General features: G+C 43.7%; 1 protein-coding gene across 3 annotated transcripts in view; it reads left to right on the top strand.

The window, feature by feature from the left end:
- The window catches only part of LOC115615267 (cadherin-4), a 460442-nt gene that overhangs the window by 428095 nt on the left and 15838 nt on the right, over window positions 1-16509 (top strand). For all 3 annotated transcript variants that reach the window (XM_030503209.2, XM_030503210.2, XM_032920281.1), the window contains 3 exons: window positions 3937-4122; window positions 9237-9490; window positions 12916-13058. In XM_030503209.2, coding sequence (XP_030359069.1) covers window positions 3937-4122; window positions 9237-9490; window positions 12916-13058 — 583 coding nt within the window. The remainder of the gene's footprint in view (window positions 1-3936; window positions 4123-9236; window positions 9491-12915; window positions 13059-16509) is intronic.

Here is a 16509-nt window from a genome sequence, read left to right as displayed (position 1 = left end):
AATGTGTCATCATTAGCAAATCTTGGAGACAACACAAAAATCTTTCTGCAGATGTTCATGTGATGAAGTCTCTGCTTTCACAGCTTTTTAGCAAAACCAGCTAGAAAAAAGCAAGAACATTGGAAAAAAAGGAATTCCCTTTAGAAGGAAGCCTGAATAATTATCCTTGTATTCATCCATCTCCATGCCACACCTCCCTAGGAGTGGGTGCAGTGAGCTAATTGGTTTTACTCTGCTGTGCATGGCTTCACCGCCCAGGCTCCAGATTTATTGCACAAAGTCAAGTCATTGTGTGAATTCGTCATTTGTCCCCTACATCAATCCCTTTCTCCTCCAAAGTGATATTTGTCTGCATGTTTATATGCTGTCAGGTACTGAGTGAGATGAAAGAAAACTCTGGGCTTAACCAATTTTAGTATAATCTGATTCAACCCAAAAGTCAGAATGAATTATTACCTTTTCAGCAAGACATGACTTCAGATAGGCCAGCTCCAGAAGAATGAGAGAAGGACATATGCCAGCACAGGCTTTTATGGGAGGATGTCCTGGGTTCAGCTGTAACAATTATTTTTCTCCTCCTTAGTAGCTGGTGCAGCGCTGTGTTTTCAGCTTTAGTCTGAGAACAACGCTGATAACACACCCATGTTTTAGTTGTTGCTAAGTAATGTTTACTCCAATCAAGGACTTTTTCAGTCTCATGCTCTGCCAGTGAGGAGGGGCACAGGAAGCTGGGAGGAAGCAGAGACAGGACACCTGACCCAAAGTAGCCAAAGGGGTATTCCATAACACAGCACGTCATGCCCAGTATAGAAACTGGGGGGAGTTACCTGGAAGGCCCAGGTCGCTGCTTGGGTCGGGCTGGGTATTGGTCGGCGGGTGGTTAGCAATTGTATTGTGCATCACTTGTGTTTATTGGGGTTTTTTTCCCTTTCTCCATTTAGTTTTATATTCTCTCCCCTTGTTATTTCCCTTATCATTATTATTATTGGTGGTAGTAGTAGTAGTTTTGTATTATACCTTAGTTACTGGACTGTTCTTAACCTGTGGGATTTACATTCTTTTCAATTCTCCTCCCCATCCCTCCGGAACTGGGGGGGAAAGAACAAGGGGGAGTGAGTGAATGGCTGCATGGTTCTGAGTTACCAGCTGGGCTTAAACCATGACAGAGGGGAAGGAAAAAGACCCTATGGAATTTAAGGATTTAGGAACATGCCAGGTTTAGAACAAATCCTTGTCTGAGAAGGGAAGTGTGTAACGATGAGCCGTAGAAATCCCTGTGAATCGTCTTTAAAAAGGCACTCTGGAAATTGAGGTCTTCAAATGCAACAATTGAAAGTGAAGCTAAGTGAAATACAAGGGAACATGATGAGTAAATGCTACAAGTATAGGTCAAGCACTGCTTTATCAATCTTATGTTTACTCCAGCAGCTCCTCCGTTGCCCATTGTTTTACCTTGTTTGGATAGGTATGCTTCTCTTTATTTCAAAATCAATTGTAATCTTATGAAAGAGAATTTACAGCACAAGGAATGCTGGAAAGCAGCATAGTGAAAGATGCCATCGTTCATTATTCCTAAATTACTCCTGGGTAGGGAAGGAATGACATTAAAGAAGTGTGGGTAGCTTTGAGCTGCCATCCTTCCTTTAGTAGATGTAATTTAATGTCATTAGTTAATTTTGTTAAAGGTAAAGACAATTGTGGACAATACACACTACAGCATTTACTTATAATAATGATAGTGGGGGAGTGTTAGAAGGAGGAAAGGCAGGCGCCGGTTTGGATTCCCAGTAGCTGATGAAAATTGTTCTTTATGGTGTATCTAACCAAGATTTTCTTTTTAACCTGGAGAGTTTTGGATGGCTCCTTTGATTCCAGTGAAGGTAATCTGTTCTCATCAGAAAAATATTTGTCTTTATAAGTGTAATTAATAGACAATATCCACCCTCAGTGCTGCATAGGACTGACCATTGCTTAACTATACCTAATAGGTATGCTGAATTGCTCAGTGTATGCCAAGCACTGTGGGTTTCACACTAATAAAAAAGCTTTATATGCTGTTGGGATCTTTCTCCAGGCTTTATATTGAGATGTGCTCGTGTATTATAATTTTTAATACACCTTGTATTTTAAAAATGTCTTGTAAACTGTCTTGGGTTATGACCTGCTGGTGGTGTTCAGCAGCCTGTAGGACTGGCCCTCTTCAGTGTCTCAAATACAACTGATAGATTGCTCTTGATGAGTTAATTGTGTTTGGTCCTGCAAGGCGTAAACTTAGTAGTAACGGACAAAGAAATGTGGTCCTAGGCCAAAGATTTGAGATGGTGGCACAAAGTACTTAACACCTTTGAAATTACACTACAAAAGCTTGATGTTAGTAGTGCAGCCACCTCCTAAAAGAGACAGGGGCTCATCAGCTTGTCATTGCTGGCATGCCATACAACATTAATTTAATGTAATGGCAATAACTAGTGGGGATTTAGTAAGAGACAATCCTGCTTAACTAATCTCCTTCAGTTCTTTGGAGCAGGTTTCAGACAAGATTGGTAATAGGAGTGTACATATGACATAATCTAATGGATTTTTCAAGAGGCTTTTGATAAATTTCCGTATGATATTTCCCCTGCTTTAGCTGTGTGCCGCAGAGATTCCAAATTGAGCAAGAAAATGGGTGAAAAATGAGTGAAATCATGGGAAATAAAGAGGAAAGAAGAGCTGTAGTGTGTACTGGAATTAAAATCATCCTGCAGCTTCCCACTGTTCTTGCCCACCACTCAGCATGGCTGGAAAGAGATGCCATCTGCATTCACTAATGAAACTTGTTTAGGACAGGTGCATAACAGAAGAGAGGGCAAAATGCCACTCAGGATACCACTAAAGGGCAAATTTAAATTTGCATTAACATAAGCCAGATTGAGTATTTTTGCTGTCCGTGGTGGAATAATATATACTAAATATAAGCACACATAACTGAAAGACTCCAATGGATGGGTATGGGGTACAAGTGGAAAGGGAGTCTTGTGCTAACAAAGGAATGATTTATTATCATTTACATAACCTGGCATTTGTGCACACCAAAGGCCAGGTTTTCAGTAGTGCTCTGCTCCTGCAGTTCAGCGCCAGGATTTCAGTTGCAGACTCAGAGCCAGCCGCTCCCATCATTTCCCCAGTGTTTAATTTGCCATATGTCAATCAGAGTGTTGATTCGCAAGTGCTGCTAATAGGTGATGCTGAGAGATGAAGACAGTTGAAAATTTGGGAATGTGTCTTACTGGCAGCCCCAAACACTGGAAGTATTCACAGGCCAGGATCCCTGATCAGCCGTATGATAAATCAAAGGCTGGAAAGCAGGAGAATGCAGCTAATGCATCAGGATACGGCTGAGCGGACCATGCTCCATGAAAATCAGTGCTAAATGAGAGAATTAAGCACCACGAAAGGCTGTGGCAAAATCACAAGAAACACTTCAAATAATGAGACAAAATCAAATCAAGGGCAAGAAAGAAAGAAAATTAAGTAAAATCACTGAAAAGCAATAAAATGCCACCACTGAAATCTGAGTGAGGCAAAATACCTCAGGTTAAAGGGGCATAGTCATCCTAAAAAATGTACGTTTTAGTCTGCCATTTTTACTTGTTGTTGACAATTAACTCTCTGATTGCTGGAACAGAACATCAAAAGCATTTTTTGTTCATTTATTTCAAGCATTTGCTGAATCTTGGGCAATGGTTTGGTGATAGCTTCTTCTCCTTGAGGTGGAGGGGTGAAACTAGGCTTTGAATTGTTTGGAAAAAAATACAAAAACCTGACGTGAGAAAGGGATGTGTGGACCCCATGGTCCTCTTCATGAGACTGATTTCCCAGTCAGTGTGCTGATGTAGAAAAGAGGAGAGGTAGAGGAAAGCTCCCACCATGACCGCTCCTGTCTTCTGTTTGCAGTATTCAGGAGAAGTTCCTGAGAACAGAGTGGAGGTGGTGGTGGCAAATCTGACAGTGATGGACCGGGACCAGCCTCACTCCCCCAACTGGAACGCCATCTACCGCATCATCAGCGGAGACCCCTCCGGCCATTTCACCATCCGGACAGACCCGGTCACCAACGAAGGCATGGTAACCGTTGTGAAGGTAAGGGGGACACGAAAGCAAATCCAGACTTGTCACTTTAAGCTAGCTAAGGCTACAGGGATTGCCGGAAGCCTGCAGTTATTTCATACTTTCTCTACCCCAGAAATGCAAGTGCTCAAATCTGTTGTTTCCCATTTCTCCCTGTACAGGAGTACTGAATACTTTTACTTCAAGCATATGCCACTGGTTCTGGATTTCCCAGCTCACCCTAAGCTTTCATGAACTCTCCCGTGCTGAAGGCTCTTCCCAGTCTCTGAGCCTGACCTCCGTGTCCTGCTCCTCCTTAGCTTTTTGAGCACTGCAAGAGGGAATGGCTCCTGGGCTGTGCAGCCCTGCCCTGCCTGGTGAGGTTAGGGCAGAGGCTGCACCTTCTCCTTCTTGAGCCAGAAAACTCCCCATTAGCTGTGAATCAGGGGATAGCGTTTCACTGCAGGGGGTCAGTCAAGTGATCCTCTGTGAAAGCAGGGAGTGCAGGAGAGATTGCGGGAGGAGTGCATTTCCTGGTAACAGAAAGAAAGGAGAGATTTTCCTCTGATTGAGTTGCTTGGCAGAAAAATCTTAGAGAAATTTTCCTTTTCCTAGTATCAAGCAATAAACACAGAGTGTGGGGCAGATCCTCAGCTCGGAATAGCTTCTCTCACGTGAAAGCCATTCCCTAGATCAGCAGAGGATCTTGTTGAAAGACTGAAATAAGACTGTTAAATATCCATCATCCCTTCTTTCCTCCATCTATTGCTTTCAGCATTAGGAGAGCTTGAGCCCTCAAGATACCCACAGCAAGTATCAAATTCTGTTTCCCTCCTTGCTTCCAAAGGACATGACTTTATCTTCATCTGAGCATTTGCTTCCCTTTCAGTTACTGAGGCCAGCAGCCCAGGCAGTGAATGCTTTTGCAGTCACTGCACACAGCCAGAACATAACCACATCCATTCAGAGTTCACTGAATCTCTTCCCAGATAAGATGCCTGTGGATGCTCCCTCTGACTACCAAAAAAGCAAAGGCATCACGAATAGGCTGCTGGGATCTGTAAGAGCTCGCACGATGCACACTGTGCACTGCATCTGAAAAGCATAATACATGTTGTGATGCATAAAGCCTGCATCTTGTGATAAGTCTGGCCTTCTCTAACAGAAAGTTTTAATCAACAACATAGGATGAAACACTAATGTTTAAAGAGCAATGTGATTTGAAAACACATGATGAAAAAAAGAGCCCCACCACCTTGTAGCTAATAACTGGCAGTCATTCTTAATATACATAGCTTGGGTATTAGGAAATATGACATCAGTGAAATGCCAGTGAGGTTATGCTGGTAGGAACGTGTGAGCTTGTTGAGCTTGTCCTGTTCTCTGACCCTTAGGCTATGTGTGTGTGTCTGCAGATGCCACTTTGCTGAAACTTTAAGGGAGACATCATCTTACCTGCTAGATGGTATTTCAGCAGGGTCCTTTTATTTTCCACTGTTTATTGCTCTGTAATGATGGTTGACAGCCTTAACTGGTGCAAGGTTACAAAACCTCTTCAAGCTTAGGAGTGGTCCTGGACACCTATGTATATGGATGCATATATGCATGTAAGTATACACATATACATATATATATGTATTCTGCTTAAACAGAAAACATTCAACAAAGTAAAATGCAAGAATTTAACTTCCATAGACATCAGCAGCCAGTCTGAAATTGAAGCACAATGTTTTCACTGGGAGCAGGGGAGGGCCCCTTAACCTAGTAAAGTGTCACGGCTGTAGTTTAAAGGCAGATCAGAATGAACAACAGGGGATTTACATGATCATCGCTGCTACACAAGGACTTCTCCATAATGAACCATCCCTTATTCAGAACTTACAGGCAAAAAGCACGAAGGATTTGCCAGGACACCACTGATGCTGCTGTTGACTTTGCACTGCTGTGTAACCCACAGTGATCACAATGCAGAGAACCACAGGAAAATCCACCATTGTCAAGCTGAGCTCAAAGCTTGAAATTGCATTGAATGTCTTCACTATATAACCTCACCTGATCCTCCTGGGCACCAAGAGTTTCCTGCCCTTATCGACCCAGGAGGCTTTTTAGTGTATTTTCAGCAAGGAGAATGAGTAAAATTGCTTGTGATTAAATTTTCATGGTGAAGAAGGGAAGACTCTTAGGATTCCACCTTCTTCTTTGAAATATTTTGTTCTCTGTTAATAAGTGAATATGCTTAAAGATTTGGGAAATGTATGCAAGTCAGACTGGGTGGCCAATCAGAGCTTGTTCTTCATGGTGTTGGAGCAGACTCTTGCTAGTTTGATCACTGATGTAGGTTGAAAACTCAGGTAAAAAATTAAGTCAAGTAATGAACCTTTTATTTACAGACCCTACATGGGTGGATTTTTATGTGGCTCTTTGAAGCTGCTTATACATAACTCCCCACTGCCGCAAGCAACGGGGTTTGCATCTGGGCTATGGCAGTCACAGAAACAGTCCAAAAAAGGGTGTTCTGTGAAGAATCCCACCTCTTCACCAGAAGTTTGGGGGTCAGAAATGGAAGGCCAAAAATGCTTCCAAACCAAGAAGCCTTTTGGAGTTCAGATGATGCTCTTGAGGGGGTAGGGGAGGGCATTTTTGTAGCCACTCTCAGCAAAACTCCAGCTCCAGTCCAATCACAAGAAGTGTAACATTTCCTTTTTCTGTTCATGCCTTTCCAAAACATTTCCATAACTGTGCAAGACCCTGATCTTCAAAGAAAGCCTCGATCAAGGGAAGAGAGAAAGTTCGCACTCAGATGAGACACTGCAGAGTCTGAAGGCAATCTCCCAGAGCAGCAGTGGCTGCCCTGTGGCAGCCAGCTAAGTAAAATGTTATTATAAACTCTGCATGGATCAGAGCTCTGAATTTATAATGGAGATGCTTCCGAGGCTTCAGTTATTATTTGCCTCAACAATAACATAAGAAAAATTTGTTCACTTTAGTTAAAAATACCTTGAGAAAAGGAGGACACGAGGCTTCACTCTGCTGCATCCAGGTCAGAGACGCTAGTGAAGGAGGAGGATGTGCAGCATCTCCAAGTGGGTGTTTCAGAGCAGCTGGGCCAGATCAGACACTGAACATCCATCAAGGGGTATCTGCAAAGGTGCTGCTTTTTAATTTCATGTTACGTGGTTCTTGGACATACAATTAGAAAGTAAGCAACAGCCCAGCACCTCCTTGTCCCAGATGTAGCGGCTCTATGGGGTTTTTTAGGATCCTGCTGTCATAGAATCATAGAATTGTTTAGGTTAGAAGATCATAAAGTTCAACTTTTAACCTAGGACTGCCAAGTCCACCACTAAACCATGTCCCTAAAACCATGGACTGATGAATATGTAGCATTTTCAGTGAGATGCATCAAGATGGAAGGGTTAGTGCACTGTGAAGAGCACTGAGTGCTCTGGGTGCTGTTATCCTCAGAAGGAGGCAGTTTTAGGGATCAGAAGTATGAACTGTTAGGTAGAAATGGCTTATAATGGTGTAAAAGAAGTTCTGCTTAGGGCTGGACTGTGTCTGGCTGCAAGGGGCTCCTGTCTCACTGGGGACAATAGCACAAACACTGCCGTGAAGGCACAAACTCTTGATTTTACCTTATATTTTTGACAACAAAGTATGTGAAAGGGGACTCAGACACAGAAGAGGAGGAGGCAGATGGTCTCTCTTGAAGACTAAAGTGCTGTGGACACTGCCACCGCATGCCAGCAAGGTTAGCAAACAGGCCAGCACAAAAAGAAGGAAATAAATAAGACTAGAGAAATATAAATTATAGGGTTGTGAAAAGAAATTGAGGAAATGCATTAGTCAAGTTGTTTCAAAGCCTTGAATAAGGTTTAAATGGGATCCTTTACCATGAGTCTTGTTTGAATGCGGGACAAGTCTGTGAGTCAGTGCTGGTGGGTGTACTGGGAATCTTTATGCTTCCTTTTATTTATTAAATGTTGGCCCTGCCTGTCAGGAAACCATTTAGCAATAGGAACATTTGCACTTCAATCGAATAGAGATTCCAGTGTTTTACCTTTTGCCCCTGAAATTTGTTTCTCTCATGTAGCCTCCTGTGATTTGTTTTCTCTCCTGACAATACTGGAGTTTTAAACGGAACATGGAAGCCAGATCTTGCGGATGTAAATCAGTACAGCTCTACTGAAGCCAATGTAACTGTGGCATTTTACACTGGGAAGAGTCCGCTCTGCAGACTCAGCACTGGAGAAGGGATTAGGGAGAATGGTTACACTTCTACATTTATAAATCATGGCAAAGCACTCTTTAACAAGCAGAGGTGTGATCCTGCATAACTCAAGCCTCCCTGGCAGATGATTAGTGACTTCCCTCATAGTAATTAGTGGGGTGGTTTAGAAATTATTATTATACTGTGGTTCAGTCAGTTGTGCCAGCAAAGGCTTTTCACTCCTTCTGGCTTGTGAGACGCATCTTTATGTTTCTGTTGAGAAGAGACCGGTGGCCACCCAACAGCAAATCACATCTGTAGGAGTGTGCAGGCAACCTCAGGGAATCACAAAGTGTCTTGCAAGAGGACAAGAGGTCTCAGTGGAAAGGCTGCCTGATTAAACCAGACCAGGCCTTGTTCACTGCAGCTCCACCTTTGCTTATAAACTCACTTAAGAGGAAGAATGAAGAGCACTTCAAGCTCATGAGTCCTCATAGACTGTCACAGTTACTTAGTCAGCAGCTCGAAATGCTAATAGCATTGTTAAGTACCTGTCCAGTCCCTCTTAACAGGCTCTGCGTGTTGCATTTAGAGCAGCTCTTGGTGGATTTGTTCACTCAGTGCTCAGCTAACACAGATAGTTCTTTTTTGGAAACCACTTAGCACCGGAACAAAACACAGGGCAAATCCCCCCTGCTGTTTGCAGTTTTTATTTTGTGGGGGTTTTTAACTGTTTGACCCAAATACTGGAAGGCCAAATCCTCCACTGGATTGAAGCTGGTCTGGATTTACGCCTTTAAAAGAACTGAGCTCACAGGAGGAAACGAGTTGAGGCAGTGACTTTGATATCATCTGCCTTCTAAATCTTGCAGCTTTCAGCCAGAAGGTAAAATTTATCCTGTGCTTGGCTCTATGCTTGCTTGCTTGTTTGTTTTAGGCAGTCGATTACGAGATGAACAGAGCTTTCATGCTGACAGTGATGGTATCAAACCAAGCTCCCCTGGCCAGTGGCATCCAGATGTCCTTCCAGTCGACTGCAGGAGTCACCATTTCAGTCACAGATGTCAACGAAGCACCGTATTTCCCGACGAACCACAAGTTAATCAGGCTGGAGGAAGGGGTGCCTACGGGGACGGTCCTGACAACATTTTCAGCAGTGGATCCTGATCGCTTCATGCAGCAGGCAGTAAGGTGGGAGACCAGGCGGCCAAGTGAGCGCATGTACAGGTGGGGGATTGCAGCTGCAGAAGTTTGGAGAGCAAAGCAGCTGAAAGCTAATTCACAAACTAACTGATGCAAGATGAGTAAAATGCTTGGCAGGGATTGGCACCCTCAGTCGAGTGCCTACAGAGTATCCTGCAGGCTTGTGAACTCGCCATTCTCCCTGCTCCAGGTAAGCCAGAGTGGCTGGGTGCAGGAGGGCAGGCAAAGTTGGACCCCACATTACTGGCTTGCAGAGGAGCAGTTGGCAGCTTCAAGTGCCAGCAGTCAATAGCAAGGGGCCTCTGCATGGTTACAGAGCCACAGAGGTCAGACCTGCATTCTACTAAGTGTTTTGTCTCTGCCTTGTCAAGGATGCTTTGACCTATGTTGTTTATGCACTTTATAAACACAGAGGCATAGACAAAGACAGCTTTGTTATTTTCTGTTTTACAGGGGGAAACTGAGGCACAGAAGGGGCTAAGGGCTAGGTTTCCAAAGGGAATGACTGGGATTTTTAATCATGTCTTGTGTTGCTTCCAGAGGATTTAGGTTCAACCTGTGTTAAAAAGCCTAGTACAAAGGAGCTGTCAGCCCACTCAGAGCAAGGCTGGCTTGGTTACAAATAGCTGCTGAACAGGCTTTTAAGATGTCATATAGTTAAATATTGCCCAAGCAGCCAAACACCCATTCACATGCCATTGGCACTTGGTCTTTATCCGACTATTGCCAGTCCACATAAAGCACTCCAGCAGCCCTTGCCTGCTCTGCAGTGAATGAGGTTTGTTCTGACCTTCTTTTTCCCTTCAGACCAGCCGCCAAATGTAACCTCCTCATTAGTTGCCTTCGCTATGAATGGGATGCAGCTGGAAAAATTTTAGCCTTGTAAAAGTTAGATGTTTGATCTAAGCAGTTTAAGATCAAATTTAGTCCATGCTGCAACCAGGAGGGTGTCACTCACTGGGTTTTTTTGTCCCACCATTGTCCAGGACCCCAGCTCACACACATTCCCAACAGGAATTGCACTGGCAGGAAAGTGTGTGTGAAAATGAGAGTCCTTGTGGCACTTTTCACAAGTACTTCAGCCTCCATCTGCGCAGATGGGAAATGCATTTCCTGCTCCTGTCTACTTCTGCATGCGCAGAAGTTTGTTTCTTTTTTACTCTCAGTCTGTAAGGACCGCAGTGTTTTTGGCAAAACCTGAGTATACAACATGAGCACAAGGCCATTTAAACTTACATCAGTTGTGACATTTCGTGTCAGGAAGAGCTTGAAATATTTCACCTGGCACAGAGCTGTCTGGTCTAGAATATGATAGTTTACTCCCTGCCTTATCTTGTTGTCTTTAGACAGGTATTGTGACTTTTGAGGAGGGAGACCATCCTCACTAACAAGCCAGTTCTTCTTATATTCGTTTTGAAATATTGGCCTTTGAAGGGTCTTTATTTCCCTCATGTCTGTACCAAGGCTGGTTTTCAGAGGAGAGAACAGCTCATTTCTGACTGAATACTCCCTCTAACCCAGAGATGGATGATCTGTAATCCAAAGGAGCATCTGCCATTTCTGGGACAAGGACCGGCTCTGCTAAACCGTTCCTGTCATCACACAGAGCAAGTGCAGGGTCCTATAAGACTTTTCTGTGAATATGAGCAGCCAATTACTTGAGTTGTTTTTTCCTAGGGCTTCCAGAACACACATTTTGTGTAAACACCAGCACTTTGTTTCCAAACCCAAGTACAATCCCTCTTACCCCCTTTTGATCAGGGACAGCCCAATGTCAAGGCTTGGCAAAAAGCAGTGGAGCATTGTTGGGGTCCTCCTTTGTGAGCTATGCAAAGGATATATTGATTTTTCTTCACAGTTGGCATTGGTGAGTTAGGGGAAAAAGATACCCAGACAGGTAAGCCTACAGATCCATGATAAGCACTTCTCAGAGCTGATCCAGCTGCTAGACCCTTGCATACAGTTTTCAGCCTCTAAATAGTCTTTGATGAAATGGAGTTTTTACAAATAAAAGATAAGGAAACAGAAGCACCTCCAGTAAGGCACAGCTTGGCATGACCAATGTCACGCCTTAAGTTATCCTCATTAGCCACAGACACATTCACAAAGTCAGCTTTGAAACTGGATCCCTGGTCATTTAGGAGAGAAAGGGCAGGGAACTCACAGCAGTGATATTAAAAAGAAATGAAAACATCCCAAAAAGTCTAGCTCCATGAAATGTAATTCTTTCCTTTGGCAGGGGCTCTTGCAGCTGTGTGTTGCTTTCCTGCTCACATGGATTGATGCAGCTCAAGTTTCACTTTGAGTTTCAGCTTCAAACAGCCCATTTCTGGAAAGGGATATTCACCAGAAACCTTCCCTCCTGCCTGTGTATCTAACTACAAAAATTTATATAAAACTATCAGCAGGTCTGAGTTACCCATGAAATAAGCTCAGCTTTGGTTTATTTCAGTAATTTGGCCATTTATTAGCTTCCAGTTTAGGTGATAAGGGTCCATCTCAACTCAAACTGTTGTTCTAGTAAATAAGGAATAAAATAAAACCAAGAAAACAAGCAAGTGGGAAAGGTAAACAAAACACATTGATCTGGAGAGCATGCAAAAAGTTTGCCCAAAACAAACCATGTTCACATCTGGCAGTGTAGGACATGAACAGACTTGGTCTGTGAGTTGACTGAGTCGTTGGGAGGTGAATCTGCCCTTGGGTTCTTCCAGCCCCAGGGCACAGTAGGGACTGCCAAGAGGACCCCCTTGTTGCTGCTCTCTCCAAAGCTCACACATGCATAGGATCATCCTACCTGCTATTTCAGGAACATATAAAAATGCTTCAGGAAAGCAGACCTGGGTCTGTGCCTCAATACAGCTGTGAGTTCCCATTATAGTGTCCCCAAGGCAGTTGATGCTAAAGATACAATTCTGATAGAAAACAGTGGCCTGAAAACTGTTCACATTCTTCCAGTGTGGTATTTCCCAAACTGTTGTTTATTAGCGAAGGGCAGAAAACAAGAATATCTATGGCTTTAGAGCAAGAGCTATTTTAGGAAAGGCAACATTAAGAGAAGGAGAGAGCAGGAATCCATCCTCTAATTCAGGCATACAAATGCAGTGGTCATCACAGACCGTATTTCTCCCTGGCTGCAGAGACATCAGGCTATGTCCACTCCCAGCAGCAGGAAGCTGGCATGTAAGTGGCACTTAGTAAAAAGAAAAGCCTTTAAAATGAAAGAAATAAAAAAATTGAGTAATTGTAGAGGTCAGAACCCAGATACTCAATTAGCGTTTTGTTTGTCAACAAAACCAGTTATCAGAGGTCCTTTGAATCATGGGTCAGGAGTCCAGACAAACCTTATTTCAAGCAATATTAAGGATGTGTCAGTGAAAAGACTGCCGTGTATTTATTTCCTTTCTCTGTAGATACTCTAAGCTGTCAGATCCTGCAAACTGGCTGAACATTAATGCCACAAATGGTCAGATCACTACTGCTGCTGTCCTTGATCGAGAGTCAGACTACATTAAGAATAATGTCTACGAGGCCACATTCTTGGCGGCTGACAACGGTGAGCCCAGGCTTCACATTGTTCATGCTTCAATAAGACTCTAATGTGATGCATTAGGAGAAATGATGCCCTGACAGAGTTGTCAGTATAAGTTATCTTTTTCCCAGGTTTTTATGGTCAAAAATGTGAAAGTGGGACGGGAAATTGCTGGAGTAAATTAAATGTGCACAGTATACAGAGAGTGTTCTTAGGGGAAAGGGAGGACAAATGGAAAATCGATTTGGGGAGTTCAGTGTAGCCTGAACTTAAAAAAATATCAAAGGGATATGCTCTCCAAGGGCTGCCAAACACACCGGTCCTGGTAATCATCCCAAAGGCACTGATCAGAGCATTCCGGAAACCTTCCTTCAGGAAATCAGAAATAATTGTAGGGGATGGCAGGAGGGTATTAAAAATAAGCTGATGATCCATTGAACTGCTGTTGCTTTCATGAGAGGTATCTGTTTGTGGGTCTGTCATCGGGGCTAATTTCGCTCTGGCCTCGACCATTTCTGAAACGTCCCACCATCATCATAGCATCTGAATGCAGGTGTACTGTCTTACCAAAGCCATTGAGGACAGTACAGATCTTCTCCTGGAGAAGTCCCACTAAGGCTTGCTCTTCATTACTCATTTAAGGTCACACAGTGTTTTTGGTCAAATTAGCACTGTGAATCTCAGTGCTGGTCTCACTTAAGGGCACACAGTCCATTGCTGCTGCCCTGGATTTCTCTCCCTAATTCTGATTAGGACGAGTTGATGACTTTTTTGCTAATGATACCTGAATGTGGCCATGCTGTTATTTCATTCATCAGTTCCTCCACTTGGAAAAGCCTTTGTGGAGGGCTCAGTAGTTTCCCTGGGCAAGAAGAGGGTCTTCCTCCCCTTCTGCCACCCTCACCTTCCCCCTGCAAGTGCTGAGCACTCACATCAAACCAGAGCCATGCTTCAGCAACAAAATTAAGTCTAGGCTTAGCTGTGAGCACCTAAGTATATTGCTCATACTCTGTAGGTGCTTTCAGGGCAGTGTGTGTTAGCTCTTGTCATCCCTCAGGCTGAAGGGTGCCATGTCCGTTATGAGCAGTTACGGTGGTGCTTGCAGGGCTAATGAAAACTTGCTCCCTCTGGGGTTTCAGGCTTCACTTCAGTCATTGCATCCAGGGTCACAGGGGCAAAGCAAACTCATGGAAGATTTTCAGTGCTCAGTAGCAGTACCAAAAAGCAAGTTTTGCCCCTTCTTTGTGCCATCAATGGTAGGACTTCACCCAGTCCTAAGCTTCCACTCCACAAAGGCAGCCAGGGCAGCAAAATCCAAAATAGTTTCAAGGGGATCCAGCAGCGTTCATCTGCAAGACCCACAAAACAGATCAAATAAGTTGGCCAAGACTATTCACAAAAGCAGTGGTAGAGCTTGAACCCATCAAACTAATCCTCACCATCTGACCTTGCAAATCCCAGGCACTTAGTACAATGTGATGAGGAGTTAACCCCTTCCCTTGGCTTCAGTGCTGACACTGCAATGCATCAGCGCTTCCACATCCATCATTCAGCAGCTCAGAAAGTAAGGACATACATAAATCTCTGTATTCTGAAAAATTAATCCGTCACTGGTATATTGCAGCCATTAAAATGCACATAAAGCAATACGTTATTTAAAATTCTGTCTAGAGTGCTTAGGATAACAGCTGAAGTTTCATCTAGGCTAATAGACTCTTTCCACATTTCTCCAAAGTTCCAGGCTCTCCAGTGTCATGTACTCATTAAGAAGAGGCTTTGGCTCGAGGGTTTTGGTGGAGGTTTGTGTTCTTTTCTTGAAGCAGCAGCAACATCTTGTTTTCTTGAAGTTCTTTTTGCTGTTTCAGTATATGATAAAGAAGTTCAGCCAAGTACTCCTTGGACATGCTTTCTTTCTCTCCTTGGGCTACAGTGCAGACATACACACTTTAAGAAAAGTCTTTTCTGCAGTGAAAAGGAGGGGGGAAAGGGGAGTCCTAATGAACAGCATATTTTTAGCCTGGTTTCCCAGGAGAGAGAGGGGCTCTTGGATCACACCATGTCGGCACAAGTGTGGAGCCTCATAGTGTTAGAACCCTTCAGCCAGTTTCAGCCAATCTCCCAAGGAAGCTGAGAGCTCAAATATATCATATTCCAACAGGTTTCATAAAACAGGGAGCTGAGATGAGGAGGGAGAGGGGCTCTGTAACAGAAGGAAGCAATGTCCTGCCCCTTCCTCAATATCAGAGCACACCATGGGAACTTACCTTTGGCGCCCAATCCTGTAGGAAACCAGGATGCTTTAGTGACCACACGCACAGTTTACTTCATTTCTGTCATGATTTATCAGGACAGTGGCCCAAGTTCCTTAGAAAGTTTTGCACAAGCAGGATGGGAGTGGCTCCTGCTTACAGCTGAACATGAAAGCCAGTTGGCTTGACCTTGCTTTCACTGGAACTGTGAAAAAGGCAATGATGGGGAATGCAGCAGTTAAATGCAGAGGTAGCAGTTGTGTATTCCTCTTTCTTTGAATTACTGTCATTAGTATTTCAATCTCAACTTCAGGGAGCAGACCAACTTCTCCACTAGAGTCAGTGGTGCTATGGTGGTCCTCATCTCTTGAGCATCAAGTCCAAGAATCCATCGATACCTGTGCTATCCACATACTTGCTCTCTCTACATGAGACAGCTGAGGCTGAGATATGAGAAATGTTCCATGGTTTGTAGTACTTGGACATTTGCAAAAGCTGTTTACTTTTCATTTCTCCTGAGACTGCCCCAGAACTGCCCTCAGGAGCACAAAGAACCAAAATACCAGGACCCAGAGCCCAGTGATACCGAATAGCCCTACAAAACTGCATTTGTATGTGCAGCAATTGCAGGTTATTTCAGTCACATGCCAGTTAGCGCCTCTCAGGACTGCTAGTTCCTGTTCAGTCTATCTCAGAGGTTAGAGTGTGAGCCTTGCATTCATCCCAGAAGATGTTCTGGGTAATGTGAAAACAGCGAAACCACTTTGCTTGGTCCCAAAAGTCAGTTTTCATGTTCAGCACCAACATCCCATCTGTCTCTCCAGAAACTTTCAAGGCTGATCAAAGACATTGTTTTAGAGGGAGACCTACCTCATGCTTACTAGATGAAAGGATGAGATCAATGATTGAAGAGCTTATGTAGGAACCATGAAAGAAGGATTTTCAGGGCTCTTCAGAGTTTTCAAGGCTCCTTTGAAAAACGGAGGAGAAATGAGAAAGGAATGTAGGAAGAAAAGTCTGTAGAAGCAGAAGCAACACTTGGAAGCCTAGTGGGGAAGTAGTTTGTGTAGCTTTACGTCCAGCACTGGGAGAAAGAGCCAGAACTGAAAATACAAACTCAATAAAGAATTGCTGAAGCAACGCTGCCTGGGAAGGGAGGCAGTGGGCAGGCCAACAAAGAGCTGCCAGTTGTATATGTGGGGAGAGGAATTAAAAATGCTGCAGCA

The sequence above is a fragment of the Strigops habroptila genome, chromosome 13 (genome assembly GCF_004027225.2).
Source record: "Strigops habroptila isolate Jane chromosome 13, bStrHab1.2.pri, whole genome shotgun sequence".
Taxonomy (NCBI): Eukaryota; Metazoa; Chordata; class Aves; order Psittaciformes; family Psittacidae; genus Strigops; species Strigops habroptila.
Note: the sequence above shows the minus strand (reverse complement) of the source record. Positions and strands in the feature narration are given on the sequence as shown.